The sequence below is a fragment of the Aquila chrysaetos genome, chromosome 16, assembly GCF_900496995.4.
Source record: "Aquila chrysaetos chrysaetos chromosome 16, bAquChr1.4, whole genome shotgun sequence".
NCBI classification, from domain to species: Eukaryota; Metazoa; Chordata; class Aves; order Accipitriformes; family Accipitridae; genus Aquila; species Aquila chrysaetos.
Window position 1 is genome coordinate 3,012,920 of NC_044019.1, and position 20,843 is coordinate 3,033,762.

The 20,843-nt window shown below is 51.8% G+C and overlaps 2 protein-coding genes across 4 annotated transcripts; one reads left to right on the top strand and one right to left on the bottom strand.

The window, feature by feature from the left end:
- The first annotated feature begins 19 nt into the window (after positions 1 to 19).
- On the top strand, positions 20 to 9,047 carry RBBP4 (RB binding protein 4, chromatin remodeling factor). The gene is made up of 12 exons (XM_030039693.2): positions 20 to 244; positions 1,211 to 1,358; positions 2,017 to 2,162; positions 3,449 to 3,622; positions 4,542 to 4,657; positions 4,823 to 4,983; positions 5,109 to 5,235; positions 5,345 to 5,422; positions 6,564 to 6,640; positions 6,773 to 6,830; positions 6,922 to 7,032; positions 7,919 to 9,047. The coding sequence occupies exons 1-12, from the start codon at positions 229 to 231 to the stop codon at positions 7,982 to 7,984; spliced, it is 1,278 nt and encodes a 425-aa protein (XP_029895553.1). The 5' UTR covers positions 20 to 228; the 3' UTR covers positions 7,985 to 9,047.
- Positions 9,048 to 9,497: 450 nt separating this feature from the next.
- SYNC (syncoilin, intermediate filament protein) lies at positions 9,498 to 17,123 on the bottom strand. Of its 3 annotated transcripts, none has more exons than XM_030039278.2 (5): positions 17,025 to 17,123; positions 16,692 to 16,942; positions 12,843 to 14,151; positions 11,388 to 11,512; positions 9,498 to 10,117 (listed from the first exon to the last, which is right to left on the bottom strand). In XM_030039278.2, exons 3-5 carry the CDS (start codon positions 14,142 to 14,144, stop codon positions 10,054 to 10,056), a joined length of 1,491 nt encoding a protein of 496 aa, XP_029895138.1. In that variant the 5' UTR covers positions 14,145 to 14,151; positions 16,692 to 16,942; positions 17,025 to 17,123; the 3' UTR covers positions 9,498 to 10,053. The 3 variants fall into 3 exon arrangements, with proteins under 3 accessions (XP_029895138.1, XP_029895137.1, XP_029895136.1); XM_030039277.2 differs by lacking the exons at positions 16,692 to 16,942; positions 17,025 to 17,123 and adding an exon at positions 15,559 to 15,730 and having other exon boundaries at positions 12,843 to 13,789; positions 13,823 to 14,151; XM_030039276.2 differs by lacking the exons at positions 16,692 to 16,942; positions 17,025 to 17,123 and adding an exon at positions 15,559 to 15,730.
- Between the last annotated feature and the right edge of the window lie 3,720 nt (positions 17,124 to 20,843).

The window sequence follows — 20,843 nt, forward strand, 5'->3', positions numbered from 1 at the left end:
GGCAGCGTCCCGGCGGCGGGCGACGATTGGCCGGCGTTGGCGCGCGAAGGGGTGCGCGGCGCCGGAGCGGCACGCAGCGGGGGCAGGAAACAATAGAGCCGCGGCCGGAGGGGTCCGAGCAGGGAGCGGAGGAACCGGCCGCCCGCCTCGCTCAGCCCAGCCCAGCCCAGCCCAACCCAGCCCAGCCCGCCCCGCGCCCCGCAGCCGCCCCGCTGCCCCCGCCCCGCCATGGCGGACAAGGAAGGTAGGGCTCACGGCGCAGGCCCCGCGGCGCGGCCTCCTCCGTGAGGCGCGGGGTACACCCCTCCCTTCCCCTCCGCACGCCCGTAACGGCCGCCGGTCTGAGGGGAGCGGGGACGGGGCCCGCCGGCCTCCCCCGAACCGCGCCGCCCGCCGCTTCCCCTCGCCCCCGGGCCGCGCGGGGGAGGCCTGTGGCCCGACATGTCGAGGCGGCGACGCCGCCCGGGGGTGGCGGGGGGGGGGGGGAACCGTGCCCGGATCCCGGTCCCTCCGCCCCCCCTCCCCCCACGCTTTCGGCGTTTGATGGCGCCCGAAGGAGGGAGTTTGTCTTTTCCGAGCAGAGGCCGGTGGGCTGGTGTAGGTGGGGAGGGCCGCAGAAATGCCGTCCCCCCCGGGAGGGGTGCAGGCAGCTGCCTGCCTACTGCAGACAAAGAGATGTCACCGGCCACACTGCCGTGTTCCGTGGGTGCCCTCCCAAAGGTCTTGCTGCGCTCATTTGGTTTCTGTAGCGGAGGAGGCTAGCAGCAGATGGTGTGAGAGAAAGGAGGCAGCAGAAGGAGCCTTGGAAAACTGGATTTTGGGAACTAGGAGTTCAAGGCTGCACCTGGACCGGTCTATTTAACAGCAGTTGCCGGACCTCCCGCATTTAAACATCTTCACCATTCTGGTTTTTGCCTCCACAATATCCTGTGGCAACAAGTTTCAGAATTTTATTACGCTGTTTCTGTTGAGATGATGGAAATTTGACATGGTTAATTTCAATTCCCAGCCTTATATCCAGAAACAAGGATTACCATGTGCAACAAAGGATTTTTAATCATCTAGCCACTGCTCCAATAGAGTAGTCTAACAGCAAACCAGGGTGTGATGTAGTTGGCTCTTTATTCAATTGCCCACTCACAGTGTTGTGCGTGTGTTGTAAATATATTCATAAAGGCTAATTGTATGCATTTTTTAAAAAAAACTTTAGCAGCCTTTGATGATGCAGTGGAAGAACGTGTGATTAATGAAGAGTATAAAATATGGAAAAAGAATACCCCCTTCTTATATGATTTGGTAATGACCCATGCTCTGGAATGGCCCAGCTTGACTGCTCAGTGGCTTCCTGATGTAACAAGGTAAACTGATCCTTTTGTTTTGTTTTGGTTTTTTTATAGCAAAATAAATAGTAAATCTAGGATCACTTTTTGTTAAGGTAAGACAGTATGTGATTCCTTTCTGTCTTGATCGCTTTTTGTACCCTTGCCTTGCCAACAGCAAGTCGAGGACTATGAACACTAGAGAGATAATCAGGCATTTATAATTTGGGAAAATGTCTTCTAGTACTGAGAAGGTATTTTTATACATTTCATTTCCATGTTTTTCTTCTTCCAGCTTCACCCTCCCCTCTACTAAGCAAAAAACTACTAAGAAATAGAACTAGATATAATTTCTGTATAACCACCGTTTTGTCCTAAGCTTCCGTAACAATGTTCTGCTTGCAGTGAATGTTCATGCTCTCAGAGTTGTACTCGGGAGGAGCTGCTAAGGTCTGTTAAAGGAAGGCATAGGAATGGTGGTCTGTCAGAATGTTGTGCTGCAAGAATTTTAGGTTGAGGTCTTGAGTTCCAATAAGAGATTTCCTCTGGAGGAAGCGAGTTTGGTGTTGGAGCAGAACAATAATAACTTTAAAGAGTGTTATTAGTGTTAGAAGCTGTCATCAAAAAATGTTGTAATCAGCTCAGTATTTGTGTAAACCCCTTTTTTTGTTTGTCATGTTACTCTCTTCCCTTGCAGACCTGAAGGCAAAGATTTCAGTATTCACCGGTTAGTCCTGGGGACCCATACTTCAGATGAACAAAATCATCTCGTGATAGCTAGTGTGCAGTTGCCTAACGATGATGCACAGTTTGATGCTTCACACTATGATAGTGAGAAAGGAGGTAAGGAACCAGAGGGAGTTTTAACCATTTTTTCCTTCCTTTCTCAAAAGAACATTTGTCTTTCCTTAAAGTCAGGCAGCAAAGTTCAGATATTACTTCTAAACTAATCAATTTATTTTTAAGCGGTACCCTTAATTAATAGACAAGTACTATGTTTTTTGAATGTATGTAATGTCTTAATAATATAATGATGGAAGAAGAAGGTGGCAGACTTATTGCAAAAGTACATGTAGGGGGTAAAACCTCACACCTCACTATTTCTCATCAGGAATTGACATTGAATTTCATGGAGTACTGCTTATTGGTGTTCGTATTATCACTTTTGCGTTACATAAACTCTTCCAGTGAGAAAGTCACTGATGTAAAAGAATATTTTATGTCAGAGGAGTGTAGCATTTTAAATGTTCTTGTCTGAATTCTGCTGCCTGATAGTTGTGCCAGCCCCTCTTGGATAAAAAGATTATTGTGTTTTATTGGGTATATCAGGCTTGAATTGGATGCTTTCTGTAATCTTAGTTGGCTGTCAGCATTGCTACAAGTTAGACATTTCTAATTTTTACTTGGTTGAATCACTCTTTCTACCTGGTGAAAGTCCTTAATAATCCAATGTTTGCTCTTCTTTTTGCTGAAAGCCTGGATTGTGCAATTAGTATTTTGATCTTCTTAGAGTTATTCATGAGCACAATGTTGTCTAATAAATACTTTGTTTCTAATCTATTTTAGTATTTCCCAAAAACATACTACTCCAATTTAAAAACAAGGCAAACAAAAAAACCCCTCTTTTTGCCAGAACGGCGCTGTGCAATTTTGTGAAATACTAAGTTACTGTGACTTTACTTATAAAGATAAGGTAGCTTTAGCGAGTTATATTACAGTCCTGTATCTTAAACGTAGTGCAGCAATTTGTTTTTACCAGAAATTTGTTTATTCTGCAATGCTGAATTTTGTTATATTTGAAAGTGCAGTTAATCACATCTGTTTCAAATGGACAACACATCTTCATTATGGATGAGAGTTTTAGATATCATAAATGTGGGGCTTGTGTTGTTAAATTTGAAACAGTAAAAATCTGGAGGGAAGAAATGGTCTTTAACTTAGCCAAAGTCCTGATATTTTGATGTTACGAATAGAGATGCTTAAAACAACATGCTATTTGAAAGCTGGATTCTTTCAGTTACAGTTGTTCTTGTGACTGTCTTTCAAAATAAGTGCTTGGTAGTACCAGATGTACTACCAGTAAATAATAATGGGCTTGTTATTTACAACTACTAAATTCTTATTTCCAGAGTTTGGAGGCTTTGGATCAGTTAGTGGAAAAATTGAAATTGAAATCAAGATAAATCACGAGGGAGAAGTGAACAGAGCACGTTACATGCCACAGAACCCATGTATCATCGCTACGAAGACTCCATCCAGTGATGTCCTTGTCTTTGATTACACCAAACACCCTTCTAAACCAGGTGTCTGCTTTATGTCTGTGCTTCAGAGATCAGCTAGCCCTTCCTTAAGAAAAGGCTGGTGTAGTGAAAAAGAGTTGAAAAGTTTTGTGGATTGCATGTCATTTGTGATTTTAGGGGAAAGTGGGTTTTTAGTGTAAAAGGGTATTTTATATGAAGCTTAAACATATGTATGCAATATGTATCAATAGAAAGGTATGCTTTTTTTTTTCCTTTTGCTGTTCTACTGCATGTTTTATCATGTCACTGTATGTGTTGGTATTTGGGGTGGTGGAAGGAGGCTCTTCGGAAACTGTATGATTTGCTCGGTAGCTGAGCTGTTGTCTTGATATCCTGTAAGGATATTAACAGTCATTTACCAATGAACTCATCAAGATCATATAAAGTAACTAGTTTTGCCACTTGCGGGGAGGATCAGAAGCGCCTTTCTCACTTTCAAAATGCAGTTGGAGATGATGAGGGAGAGAAAAATACCACACCAGCAGAGTGTTCAGGAAGAGTTTTTTGAGCAGTAACTGAGATGAGCTGCTGTTCCTCCATGCAACTAGATCAGGCGACTCATGCCAAAGCATGGAGGTGGCTACTGGGCTTCTTTGATTCTTCAGCAGGTACTGTAGCACTAATTTAGAATGGACTACTGCTAGGTCATCCAGCCAGGAAAAAAAAAAAAAAAGCAGCTTGGAAAAATCTGCAGAGTGCTTTTATTAAGCTAAGAAGACAAACTGCTTTGTGTTGTTTCAGTGCATTCTGTTTTAATGAGGTGATTCTTCAGTTGGGGAAAGTGCTCAAAAGGCTAGAAAGGGATCCTGTTGAAAATGTCAAAGCAAAGTTTAGTAAAGCACATTAAAACTTAATGCCGGGTGTTCCAGGATGTGCTGGAAATGATCCTAGGCACTGGATTTCTTACGCCACCTCTTTACAGACCCTTCTGGAGAGTGTAACCCTGATCTGCGTCTTCGTGGACACCAGAAGGAAGGTTATGGGCTGTCATGGAACCCCAACCTGAGTGGGCATTTGCTTAGTGCTTCTGATGATCACGTGAGTACTTTAAATATAGCTGGGGTACAATCTGCACTTTGTGTCCCTTGGCAAAGGTCAAAAATCATTTTGTTTTTTCTGAGGGGGAGGAGTAGGGGAGGTAACAAGAGTGTCTGTCTAAAGATGCAATTTAAGAATTTTTTTTTTTTTTTTTTTTTTTTAAAGACCATTTGCTTGTGGGATATTAGTGCTGTTCCAAAAGAGGGCAAAGTGGTGGATGCAAAGACCATCTTCACAGGGCATACAGCAGTAGTGGAAGATGTATCTTGGCACCTGCTCCATGAATCTCTTTTTGGATCTGTCGCTGATGATCAGAAGCTCATGATGTAAGTGGGGTTAATGTCTTCAGAAACTGAGTGCTTCTGTCCCTCTTGGTTTCCCATCTGCTCCTTAGTCCCTCAGTAAAATGGGATATAAACCTTTGTTTCAATTCCATGTTTTCCCCTGACAGTTGGGATACTCGGTCAAACAACACCTCCAAACCTAGCCATTCAGTGGATGCTCACACAGCTGAAGTCAACTGCCTCTCTTTCAATCCCTATAGTGAGTTTATCCTGGCTACAGGATCAGCTGATAAGGTATGTCTGCCTTGAACTTGAAACATACTTGTTTAGTTTCTGGTGCGTAAATGTGGATGTATATGTTGGTTACTTCAACAAAAAAAAGTTCTTATGTGTTTTTTCCTAGACTGTTGCTCTATGGGACTTGAGGAACCTAAAACTGAAGTTGCACTCCTTTGAATCACATAAAGATGAAATATTTCAGGTATAACAAAATGTCTTTCTTTTATGCACATAGACTTAGTTCTACTTAGCTGTCTGGAAAAAATGAAAAACATTCTTTTCCACTCTATGTTTTTATTAAATGTACTTGCACTTAAAAACTCATATTCTTTTCTCTCATCTGCTTATAATTTTCTGGTTTATTGTTGTGGAGCTGTATAGTGCTCTGCGTGGGGTAGAGCTCCAGCACAGATAAGAGTGTCCAGAAAGCCACGGGCAGAATGTAACAAGCAAAGATCGAGAGCTTTAACCACAACAGAAGGGTGAAATGCTAGCAGTACAGAGTAAATGTAAATTATTCATAGCAGCAGATTGAAGCAGGGAGGCACAATGAAATGACTGCAGTGTTTTCATTTTCTCAGCTTGGTCCTGTAGAAAGGCTTTAGCTGGTACCCATTAAAGGGGATCACCGGAACATCCTGTGACACCGAACAATTGCTAATTTTGCTGGTGTAAATATAGAATGTTAACATCATGGGTAGCATGTGCTTAGCAGATACAGTATTTCCATCTCCAACTCATGCCTTACTCAGAAGAAAAATATGTAGAGATTTTTTGTAGAAGGGTTACTAGTTAAGACTGTAGTTACCTCTAAATAAAGTGACACATGGAATCTTGAAATGTTAGGTTAGTGTGCAGAATTATGTGTTCTTTTCTAATCCCGTGATCCTATAAAGTGTGTTTTGAAGAGATTAATCTCCAGCAGAAGTAGTAAACATAAGCTTTTGCGCAGTTAAGCTTAATTACAGTGATTTCTTTTCAGGTATTAACTGTACCTACCACTTAAGGAATCCATAGTTTATATTTTTGCAATCCTTATTAAGGTAAAAAGCAGCTAATATCCTTGAGAGCTGTTTGCACTTCATAACACGTGGTGTTTGTTAGAGGAAAGGTTACATGTGGTACCTTTTTTGGTGCTCAAATGCCTTTTTAGTGTATGAATGTTCACAAACCTACCTCCTGTGTTAGAATGTTATTATTGGACATACTCATATTTCAAGTTAATATCAATTTGAATTCTCACAGAGCTTTCAATGCAAAAGATAGCGGTGTTTGTTGTGAATGTCTGTGACGTTACAGCTTTGTAAAACTAACTTTCTTTCTAAATTCATCCTTGTCTGTAGGTTCAGTGGTCTCCCCATAATGAAACTATATTGGCTTCCAGTGGCACTGACCGCAGGCTAAATGTTTGGGACTTGAGGTAAATCCCAAATTAGTCAATGTTGTCCTGACAAAATACTGTTGACGAATTGCATCACACTTCAAAAAACAACCAACCTCCCACCTTTTCATTTTTCCTCCTTTTTTTTTTTTTTTTTTTTTTTTTTAACAGTAAAATTGGAGAAGAGCAATCCCCTGAAGATGCTGAGGATGGTCCCCCAGAGCTATTGGTAAATCTTTTGAATCTCATTGATTGTTTTGACCTGTTATCTCTGTGATGTAGATTTGAAAACATTCCCCTTTTTGTTTCCCCAATACTAGTTTATTCATGGTGGTCATACTGCAAAGATATCTGATTTCTCCTGGAATCCCAATGAACCCTGGGTAATTTGTTCTGTATCAGAAGATAATATCATGCAAGTCTGGCAAATGGTAAGTTGTTTGGGAAGGTGCGGGAAGTGGCAGATGAGAGACGGTGTTGAACTGCCTGGATTTCGGCATTCCTGGTTTTATTTACAGCTCTCAGAATTACTCATTTTGTAGCACTGCTTAAATCTCAAAGGGACAGTGAAATCCACTTTAGGTTTGGTTGAAACAATAGTTTCCAAATACTCGGAAGCTGTTCTGTGTTTCTCATGATTAAAAAAAAAAAAAAGTATTGGTGCAGAAGCAAATTTTTCCCTTCTACGTTTGAATGAAAACAGTGTGTATGAGAACCCAAGATGAAATTGAGGTTTCTGTTAGTTATTGTCTTAAAGAATGAAATCTTTGCAAATGATATAAATGTCTTCCTGAAGATGGAGAGAGGGGTGGTGGTGAATAGGAAAAGTTTGCTGGCCCTAAATTACCAGCTGTTGAAGGTTTTGGAAAACAGTCTTGTATTGTTTGAATAACCTTTGACAAGACCATACTCCTAATTTTTGTTTATCTATAAATTGTTTTCCAGGGGCTTTGTTCTTAGCAGCCTTCCACATAGTTCTTTTGGAAGGTGCTGCTGCAAAGTAGAGGATCTACTAAATGTATACAAAATAGTCTGTTAATTGAAGTAAGTCTTGCAGCAGTCTCTACTTTAACAAGGCAGATTTCCGTAAGCTACAGTAGCCTACAGGGCACTTATGAAATGTTTTGGAGATATGGCTCTTATGGAAAAGGTCATTTGCGTTGCTGCTTTTATGTTAAATGGCCCTGAGGGATCAGGGATGGGTGGTAACATACCTGCAGATGAAAAACTGCCAGAACTTTTTGAAGTGTTCTAGCAGATGGAATCCTGTTCACTGTGGTGGTAAATGCTTCTTTCGGCTCCTCCACTGTCTTGCAGGCGGAGAACATATATAATGATGAAGACCCTGAAGGAAGTGTGGATCCAGAAGGTCAAGGATCCTAGACGACAACCTTTTCCTGTTTTTAGTCTTTTTCCTTCTCTTCCCTCTCAGCCCTGATATTGACTTAACACTGGTTTTGAGACACACGTAGACTTTGTGTTCAGCCATCCTTCTGTAGATACCATCAACAGGCTTTTTAACCCAGACAGTGAGTACTCCCTAAGAAAAGGGCTTAGCCCGACTCAGCTGGTACCGTGCTGTAGCTCCTTGGTCAGATTTCCTACAGCAACCTCTTGCGTATAGGGCTGGCCGTCCCATTTTAGCTGCCTTCATCACGCAGAGCAAACTTGGTTTTGTTTTTTCTTCTGTTGTTAGCTTGCTACAGTTGTGGGCTTTTGCCTAATTTAAACAAAAATTAAATTGGTAGAGCTGCCAGAGTATGCCTGAGCCAATGGAGATGATGCAAGTGTTAATCCACTGACAGTTCAGAAATGGTGTGGAAGGTCTTGTCCTCTTCAGTACAACTCAGAAGTCTTGGGATTCCTTTAGTTAATCTGTACCTTGTGGATTTTTCTGCCTCTGCAGATACAAAACAGACTTGCAGATTCTGACTTGAACTGAAATTAAATTTCTTTCTGTATTTTTTCGTCTCTACTGGTAATTCTGGGTTTTTCATTCCTTCCTTCCTTCCTTCCTTTCCCTTTTCTCCCGTCTGCTGGGCGACAGCGGTTTGGATTCGTTAGCTATTCCTGCAGAGCATTGTTCACCTTCCATGTATTTTGCTCTATTGTGTGTTTCTTGAGCTGTGTTTTCACATATATTTCTTTCCTTTCTGTGAAATGGTTTTTAAAACTTGGGGCCACCAAGTTGTAAAGGTGTATGTTTTTACCAACTGATGTACCACAGATGGCATGCCCGGTAACCTAAAACAGCATTGGTAGCTGGTATCTGTAAAGCAAATTAAATGTGGATGAACTACTTTTTTTAGGAGTTAGTCCTTGACCACTAGTTCCTGCACATCTTCCACTAGGGTGTCCTGTTCCACCAGCAACCTGTTACTCTCCATGCTCCTCATGACTAATTGCGTGTAAGTGCTTCAGATGGAATAAATTTTTTCTACGTAAATGCTGTGTAGCTTTGTGATTTTTGTGCTGAAGTTTTCCTTCTGCATTAACTACTTTGTCGAGAGTGAAGTGTACCTCTTCAGAAAGCAGAGAAAGCAGGGGCGTAGTCTTTATCTATACGTGTCCTATGAGACTAGATGCCAGTATAGATATTCCTTCGTTTGTAACACGTGGACACTTCTCCCCCTCTTGTTTCTGCTGCTTTCTTTGTGAAATGAGTAAATGAGTACTTCATATCCCCAAGCAGTCAAGAATGCACTGAAGTGTGCCTTCCACCTGAAGCATGCTGCTGTCTGGATTTTGGGTCTGCCTATAGCCCTTACCACAGAACTATTTTTTTTTTTTTTTTTTAATTATTATTGGTCTGCAGCATGAATAGTTTGATACTTTGAAGTACCTTGGTTTGACACACAAGCTTGTTTTTTTGAGACGGCTTTGAGAATGAAAAGGATCCTTAAACTCCGACCTTTATTTTCAGTGTGAGACTTTTATATAATATAAAGTGGAAACCTCTTATCCACAAACTAGTTTCTGTGGCCCACAGTGGAGCATAGAATCAGGTTGGAAAGGACCTTTAAGCATGTCACAATACAGCAGAGACTCTTGAAATACAAAAGAAAATCCTGTTAAAAGGATAAAGCTTCTCTTGCATGTAAACTTTTAAAAATCACCCCCCCTAACACTAGCTTCCAGAACAATACTTTCTGTATACAATCCACCTATGAAACAAGACAAGATACATTTTCCGAACACAGCAAAACATATATCTTATCCTTCATATATGTCCATTGTTCAGTGCAAGTATTATTTCCTCTGCTCCTCTATGGAAAAGCAGTTTTACTACACAATCAGCAGCAGCGCCTTGAGAAATACACACAAGCAAATGATGGGTACTCCTGACTTCAGGCAGCTGCTGCGCATCAGGTAGGATAAGCAGCAAGAGGCGAGGTGTCCTGCAGATGCCTCTGTCCTTTGCTTTTGCTACAACAAGGAAAAGTCCACCGTTCCTAGCAGCCCTGGTCTGCTTTTTCTTCCGATTTGCAAAGGTGGCCGTAGATTTCTAAGCAGCTCCTGTATGGGTAGAAAGTAAATTTAGGCTACTGAATATTTACATCAGGTACTCTGGCTGGAGGAAATGGGGAAGGGCGGACAGATGTTATTTCTGAAAAACATTCTTTCTTTTCACGGTATGGAAGAAAGTAATTAAGAAATGCTTAAACTGGCTCAGTACATGGTCTTGTGAGCATGCAGACCTAGCCCAGCCCTTCCAGAACCCCTGGCAAACAAACTAGCTTTAACAGAAGGAATGTAATTTTTGGTGTGAGCTATGGGAGACGGCAGCTCGGAGCCATACTTAACTCTGAGGTCCCCGGTGCAAATGTGAAACTTAATGAGGTGTCCTGACATACGAGAAGCCTTGCACGCTATCGCTTCCAGGGAGGGAAATTTGTAGATTGCCAGGAGTTAAGAGACTGCGCTGCTGCACCCAGGCTTAAATATTAGTCTGTGATTTAGAAGGACCCCAAGCAGCAAAGACATGGGGTTGCTGGCATCTGGTCTGAATGGTAAATGCAGTTACTCTCATTAATATGTCCTGGAATGGCTGGTGATGTGCCAGGCTGAAACAGAGATGTCTTCCCCTGTGCTTACCATGCTGAAGTCTTACCTGGATAAAAGAAACTATAGCTATTTGTGGCAGGGAATATCTTCCTGCGGTGTGCTTGCATGAGGAGGTTTGAGTGGAGAAGAGGAAAAAAGTACTAAAGTGACAGTGAAGCTACAGAAAATGGTTAAGAGTGTGTACAGCTGAGATTGGAGTAACACATAACACCACAAATTTTGGTGAGTAAAATAGTCCACAAACTTAAAGACATTTTCTGGAGCTTTAAAAAATCCTGTGTAATGAAGACCTGAGTGAAACCAGCAGTAGCGAGCGATAAGCAGATAGTTCTCTCTCACTGGAAAGCACCCACAACGGTGTTTCCCAAACCTAAGCCACAGCTCCTTTCCAATATTCCTAAGGAAACTGGCACTTAGTTTTAAGTTGCCACGCCTGCTTCTCGGAAAGCAACTTGGAAAGCAACCTCCACTCCTCGTGTACAGGTATTTCCACCAAATCCCTATTTCCTGGATGGCCAAAGGTCTGGAGTTCCTGCTGTGCTGCCCCACCAGACCCGTTCCTTACGCACCGGCCACATGCCCAGGGACCAGGACCAAAAGCCCATGGTGTCCAATAGCTGTGTGACCACCAGCCTCTCTTCTCCACCATCCTCCTCCTCCCAGCCCCTACCCACTGTCCTCCCAGTCCCCTCCACACTCCGGGGGCGAAACACAAACGGACTTGTAGATGGAGAGCTCCCGGTGGAGGCTGGTCCTCAGCTCCTCCAGTTCCTGATTCTTGCGCTGCTGGAGCTGGACCCCGTTCTTCAGCTCCTTCAGCCTGTCTTCCAGCTCCTCAACATGTTCCTGGAGAGTAAGAAGACAAGAGTGGATTACCTGGGGGAGGAAGGCTGTCTCGGTGCCCACGCTCAGCTGCTGCCCACGCTTTCATGGAGGGGGGATCTGCCTGTCGATGGTGTTGGTCTGGACAAAGCGCAGCCAGGCTGATGGCTGGGCAACTACTGTCTTAAAAAAAACCTCTGCAAAAAAGCTTTGTTTTATTACAAAGGTGGGAGCTTGGGCTGGGATGTGATGCGTTGGGTTCTTAGGCTTCTCTCGGTTGGTTGGTTTCGTCCCCTAGACTACTTTGTGTGTGTTTTGAGATGCTGTCAGAACTGTATAAACCCACGAGTCAGGAGAAGATAAACATGGAATCTGGGAAAAAGAAAATGTGGAGGCACATCAGGGATGCCCCAAAGCCCTGTCCTTCCAGAGAGAGTGGACCCTGAAACCCAAGACGAGCAGTGTCGTGGGCGCTGGTGACCTGGTCCCCAGCTCAGCAGGGAGGAGAAGCGACGGAGGGGGGACGCCAGCTTCCAGAAGCTGCTCAGAGCCAGGCTGGGAGGAGGCAGCGATTACGAGCCGAGAACAGGGAGTGTTGAAACAGCGGAGATTAATTGTGGAGCTTCTTTGCCAAATGTGCTCTTGTAGATATTGAATTGCCTTATCCCTCAGGACAAGGTGCCGGGGGGGGGGGGAGGGATGCCTGGCGCAGCCAGAAATAACCCTCTCGGGAGGCAGCCCGGCTCCTGGGCTGTGGGCACAGGAGGCGAGACCCTTCCCGGCAGTGGAAAGGGCAGGATCTGCCCTGGCAGGGCTGGGCTTTTAAAGAAAAGCCACCTTTACTTAAAACTGACTTTTCCAAATGCCGTAGCTCAGCCCCTGTGCTAGGACAAGCTGCAAGAAACGTGTGGTGCCTGGGCTCAGCAGCATCGCTCAGCTCTGCCACCAGCCCGCTCTGGGAAGGAAACCTCCCGTCCTGCCCCTCTGCCTCATCCCTGCTTGCTGGAGCCATTTCTGAGGGGCAGGTCAAAACCAAGTAAGAATATAAGCAGGAGAAACCTTTTTTCTAGCAGCTCATTGAGTTGAAGCCCCAGCACTTTCCTACTGCATCCCTGTAACCTCGGGTTTGCCCTACGCCCAGGGGCTGCTGCTTCCCCTGGCCCGTGCCAGGGCAGGGGATGCTTTTGACTTCAGCCAGGAGGAGATATTCCACCTCCTTACCCTCCTCATCCACCCCGCTCCTCCCCTTGGCCCTATGAGCGAGACGTTCAGCATCCACATTTCACCGGCTGCAAAGAACGACTCCCACTCTCCAAAGAAGAGGGTGCGAGGGGTGCCCAGCCGGGGCGCGTACCCGATACTGCCCGACCTCTTCATCCCGCTTCTGCTTGACGAGGATGATCTGCTCCTCCAGGCTCCGGTTCTGCAGCCGCAGCCGGCTGACCTCCCCCTGCAAGGGCCGCAGGGCTTCCTTCATCCCTTGGATCTCGCCCTGCATCTCCTGCAGCGCCTTCGCCCCGGCCTCGCGTCTCTCCAGCAGCCGCAGCAGCTGGGGCTCGTACTGCTCCTCCAGACCCCGCCGGCTCTCCGCCACGAAGCTCTCGAACTCCATGGAGAGCCGCCGGCTCTCCTGCAGGTACAGGTTATCCTGCCGACACGGCGGAGTCTCCAGCCGTTGCCTCAAAACCTCCTTCTCCTTCTCGCAGGTCTCCTTCAGCCGGGACAGCTCGCCAGAGAGCTGCCCAGCCTGGGTCTCCAGCTCGCCCCGGTAAGCAGCGTGCTGGGAGAGGTCGTGCCGCCGGCTCTCCAACTGGTACTGGCAAGCCACGCACTCCTTCGTCACTTTGAACAGCTTCTGCTTGATCTGTCGGATCTCGTCCTTCAGGTTGTCCCTCTCGAGCTCCACCTTGGCCAGCAGCCGGCAGGCTGCCTGGATCTCCTCGTGGGCATGGCGGATCTCCTGCAGCGCTGGCTCCCGGAGCTGGGCGAGCTCTGCGATCAGGCTGTCTCTCTCTTTCTCCAGCTGCTCGACGGCTTCGATGCACTCTTGGAAGTAGTCCCCCAGCTCTTCGAGGGTCAGACACTGATGCTCCGCGCCGTCCGCGTCCAGGGGGCTGCCTGCCCCCTCTGCGTCCATGTCCAAGGGGATCCCTGCCCCATCTGCGTCCATGTCGGCTGGGATCCCCGCCCCGTCTGTGTCCATGTACAGCGGGATCCCTACTCCATCTGCATCCACGTCCAGTGGGATCCCCGTCCCACCTGCATCCACACCCAGTGGGATCCCTGCCCCACCTGCATCCACATCCAGCGGGATCCCTGCCCCATCCACGTCCAGCGGGATCCCTACTCCATCCACGTCCAGCGGGATTCCTGCCACGTCCACGTCCAGCAGGATCCCGGCCCCAGCTGCATCCTGGTCCAGCTGGGACCGTGGCATGTTTACCTCCAAGGAAGTGTCCCCGCCATTTGCCTGCAGCTCCTGGCCGGCGTCTGGGCTGTCCCCGTGGAGGGGTGTCACCCCCACCCCTACCGCTGGGTCTAACGGGCTGCGCGAAAGGTGCGGGTGCGGAGCAGCACCTGCAGCCTCTCCCTGCGGGGCTGAGGATGCTCCGACTTCATCCAGCTGCAGCTCTAGACGGGGCTCGGGCTCTGCCATCAGGTCCCTGGAAAGGAGACGTGAACCAGAGCAATGAGTGTAACAGGTCTCAGCCCTTCCTCTCCACCCTGCGAGACGCGGGTGCCCCGCAGCAGGCTGAGCTGGGGGTGCGCTCGCCATGGCCCCACTGCCGTGACCGTCCCCATGTCACCCACAGGCTGTGCAAACAGGGCAGGGCACGCTCTGATGACAACTTGGAGCCAAACTGTCAGCTTTGTCACGGGCAAAAACAAGGGAAGAAAACCCTCTTAAAGTGACTGACCGCCACAGAGAAAGAGCGAGGGATGCAAACCCAGACCCCAAAACCAAGAGCTACTCTAGTGCCGGCAGGAACTGCCACCCTGTCGCAGCCGATCTCCCCCAGCGGCACCGGTGAGACCGGCGTGGGCACTCCCAGTAAAACTTGCGGGGATTTTAGCATGTGGCATAACCTCACAGCAAGGGAATGTGCTTCTAAAGCGCAGGCAGGCTCCGAGATGGTTGAGATGGAGTAAAGCACCGCATGCACAGTGCCGGAGCGAGCGGCAGTTTCTGCAGCAGGAGCCCGGCGAGCTCCTCTTTGCAGAGTCATCCGATCCCATCATTATCCCCAGCCCCGGTACCTGCAGCTGCCACCACCAAATACTCGTGTCTCACATTTGCTCGGGTGCTATTTGGGGTAGGATGGAGAGGACAACCCTTGGGGACGAGCCGGGGCTTTTCCTGCTGCTTCCAGGAGCCGGGGCCGGTGGGTTTGGTGGGAGGATGCTCTCACCTCCCGGCCACACCGCTGAGCTCATGTCTAGTCATCCCCCAAGGAATGAGCGCAGGCTGGCACTCGCAGGCAGCCCTCGGCTCGCAGCAACGGCTTTAAGGAAAGAACTGATTTTCACCGATACTTTCTCTCCTAATAAGGTAGTTTTCGGCAGCGATGACACATCGCAGCCTCGGACTTAATGGCCCGTTGGCTGGAGAGGGGGCAGCGCCTGGAAAGGTGGGGAAAGGGCTCCGCTTCGTTTTTCCTTGCCCTCCTCCAGTGCCAGCGCTTATTTTTCAAAGTTCTCGGCTCTGCTTCGCATCGGTGGGGCAGGAGGGGAGGACGGCTGTCCCACCCTCACAGTGGGGCGCGGGGGCTCGCTCCCCCCCCCCCAACTCCTTGTCCCAGAGCCCCCCAGGTGGGCAGCACTCCTGGGTGCCCCGGAGGGGCTGTTCCCCCCCCCCCCCCCGTCCCACTCCTGAGGGTCCACGGATGCTCCCCGGGTGCTGAACCTCTGATCCCCCCACCCCATCCCTGCACCCCAAGCTTTGGCAGCCCCCTCGCCTGCCCCACGCCCCCCACCTCGTCAAGGATCCCGCACCCATGGGACCCCCCCACCCGGCCAGACACCAGCCCCTTCTCCGCTCCCCCCCCTGCTCGCCCCGGGTGGGCTCTTACCTTCCTCCCCTGGAGCCCAGCACCTCCGGCTCTGCGCTGCACATGGGCTTAGCATGGGGCGGGGGGTTATTAATAAACAGGGTTGGAAATCAGACTCCCCGGAGCAGCCGCTTCGCTCGGCCACCGCCTGCAGTGCCAGCTGCGGGCGGCTGCTCCCTCCGCCCCGGGGAGGAGGAGGAGGAGGAGGAGGAGGAGGAGGAGGAGGAGGAGGGCGGGGAAGGCCAAGCCGCCTGCATCCCTGGCAGAGGCAGCTGCAGGGGCTGGCTGCAGCCAGCCTGCATCCCTAGGGAGCATCCCCCGCATCCCCCCATATTCCTCTCCGGCTGTTCCCACCCGTGATTTAAGGTGGAGGTTTGCTTTGTGCAACCTCAAACGTGCCCCTTCCCACGGTGCTGGGGGCTCCTTCCCGGGAGCTGCGGGGCTGGGGTCCCGGGCAGGACGTGGGGGGGCCGGGATGGGGACAGCGGGGTGCCTGGGCAGTGTCCCCTGGAGCTGCGTGGGGTTCGCCTCTGACGCGGGCGGCGGGAAGGGGAAACGCCGGAGGAGGATGCGGCACGTGGCCGCCAAACGCTGCGGCCTCATCCTGTGCACAGAGCGGGGTGCTCAGCCAGCCAGCGAAGCACTCCCCTTGGTATTTATTAAAGCATATTCATGTATTAAATAACTCAGGGGTCTTTAGGTGCCCCCGTCGGGCCCTGCAAACAGCCCAGTAACGGCAGAACGCAGCCTCCGCTTCCTCTTCCACCCACAACCCCATCTCTGCCCCCCCTTCCCCCTCTGCTTTGGGGATGGAGTTGGTTGCATTTCGCTCTGCAAAGCCCTGCGGTGGCCAGGCGCCCGGCAGCGATGCCGCCCTCACCGCTGCCTTCGCTGCCCACAGACGTGGTTTTCCACCTCTGCTCACCCACCGTCCCCGCAGCTCTGCTCGCCCGCAGTGCCCGTCCCCATCGTCCCCACCCCGCGGCACCCTAAACCGGCCCTTCACTGGTTATATTATTAGCATGTATTTATATAAAATACATATTTTAGATACACTGCCGTGTTGGCACGGGTGCAACTGCCCAGGGTGGTGACACGGCCAGCGGGCGCTTCGCCCGGCTGCCCCCCGTGGTATTAGAGCCAACCGAGCCTACCTCCGCCTGGGCCCGATCCTGCCCGCTGCCGCCGTGACTGAGGAAGTCGGCACTCGCCGTTCAGGAAGTCGCCCGCTTACGTGCCCCGAAATCGCCCAGCAACGCGTACCACAGCTTGCAACATCGCCCGGTGCCACCCTGTCCCTGCGTCACCAACACCATCACCGACACCTTGCCCATGCCTTGCTCGCTGCCGGGCTGCCGAAATCAGCTTTAAAATAACTGCACTTGTCCATCTCCCGGGAACAGAGCTTTAAAAGGAAAAGGGAGATTTAGGTGGGGGGTTTTTTCTTTTTTTTTTTTGATCCTGTTGCTTTTTTCAGCACGACCCACCTTTTTTTTCTCTTTTTTTTTCCATGAAGCGCCTCTATTTGTGCCGAGATTTTTGACTCAATAGGAGAGGAATGCTGTTAACTCGCACAAGTTGCGTGTATAAATATATATCTCGAGCTGAAACTGCCAAGGGGAGAAACCTGCGGGTCGTGTGGGCTGGGTCCAACAAACCCTTGTAGGGGATGGAGGGGACGATGGCAGCGGCGCTGCCGAGCCCGGGCTGGGGTTTATCTAATGAGCTGCCAAGGGCAGGGTGGGGATTGAAGAGGCTCAGCTGTTCTCTCCTCCGTAAGAAGATACCCCGGCCCCGGCGCGGGGCTGTTTTGTGGATATAACCAGGCAACGGCCAGCTCGGGTGTCAGCAGCCGGACCCCGATGCACTCGGCAGAGCCTGGCCGGCCGCGGGCACGCGCCGAGTTGGGCCGGCACGGAAAGACACCGTCGTCTGCGAACCGGAGTGGACTTTGCTTGGGTAAACAGAGCTGGCGGGGAGTTATCGGCGCTGCTGCCGAAGGGGAAAGCAAAAGGCAGGAGAGTATTTCAGAGACAAAATGTTCCGGCTGTTAGAATAAATGGCAGCAGCTCCAGTCACTGCCCTGCCCCACCACCGCCGCGGTGTCCCCGGCACGGACCCGGTGAGCGGCTGAAGACGGTCACGGGGAGCAAAGAGCAGCTGTGGGTCCCTTCGCCTCGCCTCCGGTGACCTGGTGCTGCCATCCCCCTTCCCGGTGGATTTTTCCTTCCCGTTACGCATGGCAGATCCGCCCCAAGGGCAGAGAAGGAGCCGACGCCGTGGTCTCGCCACCCTGGCACCACCATCTTGGCACCGGCACCCTGGCACCGCTACGGCAGCTCTGGCTCTGTCCCCGTGCTGTCCCCCTCCCACAATCTTTAGGGACAGGCTTGAGGTACCGGAGAGGCTTCCCCAACTTCGGGACCTCCTCGGTCAGAGGCTCCGGCAGCGCCGGCGGCACCGCGGGGCACCCAGCCTGCCCAAACCCCAGCGCCGACTGGTTTTAGCAGCGGCGAAGCTGGGTGATGCTGCCAGCCCGGCGTTCTCCGCACGCGGCTCACGGTGGGTCTGTTTGCCGAGGCCGCGGGGGCTCCGGCTGCAGCAGGGTGAGCGGTGCGGATCTGGCCCCCCCCCGCCCCGTGCGCAGGAGCTGCAATCTGATCTCAGGGGGAAAGTGTGATTCATCGCTGGAGCTGGGAACGCTTCCAGGGACGGATCCTGGCTCCGAGGGCGGCAGCATCGTGCGCCTGCTCCTGCCCTGCCCTCGCAAGGTGGCCCCTTCGCCCCGGCCGGGTGGGGGGTCCCCGGGTGAAGCCGAAGCGGCCGTGGCTGTGTAGGGATGGCACGTGGGGGCATTCACCCGGGCCTGGCGGGGTTGGATGGCACTGGCCCCTTGGGAACAGCTTGGCTCGCTTCACCTCCTGCCTCAGTTTCCCCAGCTGAGAGCTGGGGGGGGGGGCCCTGCCTTGAGGCCCACCACCAGCAGTGAGGCGGGGGTGCCGTGGGGATGCCGCGGTGGGAGACGACGGCACGGGGTGAGCACCGCAGTCGAGTCGCTGGAGCCGGCACCTGGGGTCTCATCGTGCACCCGCCATGGAGACGCCGGAGTCGTTGCAAAACTCCCAGCGCACCGGCCCGGGCAAAGAGGGTCAGGATATAGATCCTGCCAGAGGGAGGCAAGGTCACGCAGTGGGGCCGGAGGAGGAGGAGGAGGAGGAGGAAGAGGAGTGCAACGTGGGCACGTGCCCAGCTGGGGCAGAGACGAAAGGGAGCCCGAAGGCGCCGTCTGCCCCGCAGGGACCTTGGGAGCTCCACGGGAGCAGGGCAGGATCCCACCCCTGGGCCACAGGCGCCGGCGGCTCCCGCTTATCTGGGTGCCTGGGTGCCAGGTCCCGCTCTGCCCCGCAGAGAAGGGGGACGAGGAAAGCGCCATTCCTGCCATAATTGCTCCCGAGGGAGACGCTGGCCCAGCCAGGGGAGCGGAGCAGGGACGGGTGGGGGGGTCTGGCTGCAGGGACCGAGCACCGGAGCCCCCGCCAGCGCACCCGCTCCCGCATCGTGCTCCTTCAGCTTTATCTTTGCTCAGCCCAGATACCGGGCTTTAAACACTTGCAGATACTGGGTTTTAAATATTTGCGTGAAGGCTGCCTGTCCCGGCAGCTCCCCCGGCAGCCCCTGCGTGTGCGTGTGCCACCCCGTGCCACGGGCTTACGGGTGCCCCAAGCAGCGCTCGGCCACGCTCCTGCAATGCCCACGCACGCGCGCGTGTGGACGTGTGTGCACAGCTCAGCGCGCACGAACAGCCCCGTAACAAGCAGCCATTGCAACCGGTGACCCACATTATTAGCAGCCCGTGCGCTTGTGCGACGGAGCTGGCGGGGGGCCGATGTGGTGGGGTCAGGCCTGAAGGCATCTTTGAAGCAACGGTGATGGACACCCTCTTCCCCCAGTTGCCTCCCGGAGCTGGTGGCTGCCAGCCACGCTCGGGCCGTGCCGGGGGGGATTTCACGCCCCAGGTCTGGGGCTGCCATCCACCAGCAGCCCCATCGAGCGCCTGCCGCCAGCCCACGGGGCAATTCTGGGGCAGATCAGCCAACCTGTCCATGACATCTCACACGGCACCCTGTGCCCGTCGGGCACCGAGGCCGTGCCGACTTTCCTGCGGGTTTTTCCCTTTGTATTGAATCCAGATGCTCACACGGGAGCCGGAGCTGCCTCTCGTGACCACCCGGCCGGGACGCTGCAGGCAGGGGTGATGCTCCTGGGAGGCCGTGACAGAACCGTCCCTTCCCAGCACAAGGGAGCTGGGCAGGGAGCAACTGCTGCTACTTATTCATCACCGTCTCCGTGTGCACCGCACCTCAGTAAGGGGCCGCTTGCCTTCGTTCTTCCAACGACATTTACGGCCCAGGCACCCTTTTATAAAACCCCATTTTTAAAACAACGAGCACAGCGCTGATTTTAAGCGTCGCACCAACCAGTCCCCGTGTCCCAACGATCGCTAGCAGGGTCACTCGTCGCTGGGTTTTTCCATATCCCGGGGCAAGCAACGGGGATCAGCGGCTCCAGCTCCGGCTCCTGGCCCCGTGGGAGGGATTCGGAGTGAGCGGCTCCTGCTCGGGGACACAGCGGGGTGGGAAGCGGCACCCAGGGGCTCAGCGGAGCCGGAGTGGCCGTGCGAGAACCTTGTCCCGGCCGCCCGTGAGCGCCGGAGGTGTTAATGAGTAATGAGGGAGCAGCCATCCCTCCCGCTGCCCCGGCGAGGGGAAGGAAATGGGGGCAGAGGACGGGCCGAGCACACCCCAACGCGCCGGCTGCACCGAGCTCGTGCCGTCCCGGCGCAACAGGGCAGGATCTTCGGCAGCTGCTGAAGCGCACGATGCTGCAGCCGGTGGCCGATGTGTTTTGGCACCCTTAGGTGCCGTTTGGGATCTCGCCTCGCGGGGATCAGGCACGGAGGGGTCTTAGGGCACATCCCAGCCCCCTGCCTCTCTGTCTCCCCTCCCGTGTGCCTCTGCCTTGGCCTTGCAGGAGCCGAGCTCCAGCCGGCTGCTCTCCCGGCGAGGCGCCCGGCATCCTTGTGACCATCTTGGCTGAGCAAGCGGAAAACGAGTTACCCAGCTGGGTACCCCGGCACGCTGCCGGCACCGGAGCTCTCTGGGGAAGGGGTAAAGCTTTCTGGGGCTCTGCACGAAGGGCTGGTGCTTTAGGGAGCTCCTGGACTTCCCTTTTCCACCAGGACCGGGACTGTAACAGAGGGAAAGCTGAGGATGACCTTCCTCTTTGCCTTCCTCCTCTACTTTACT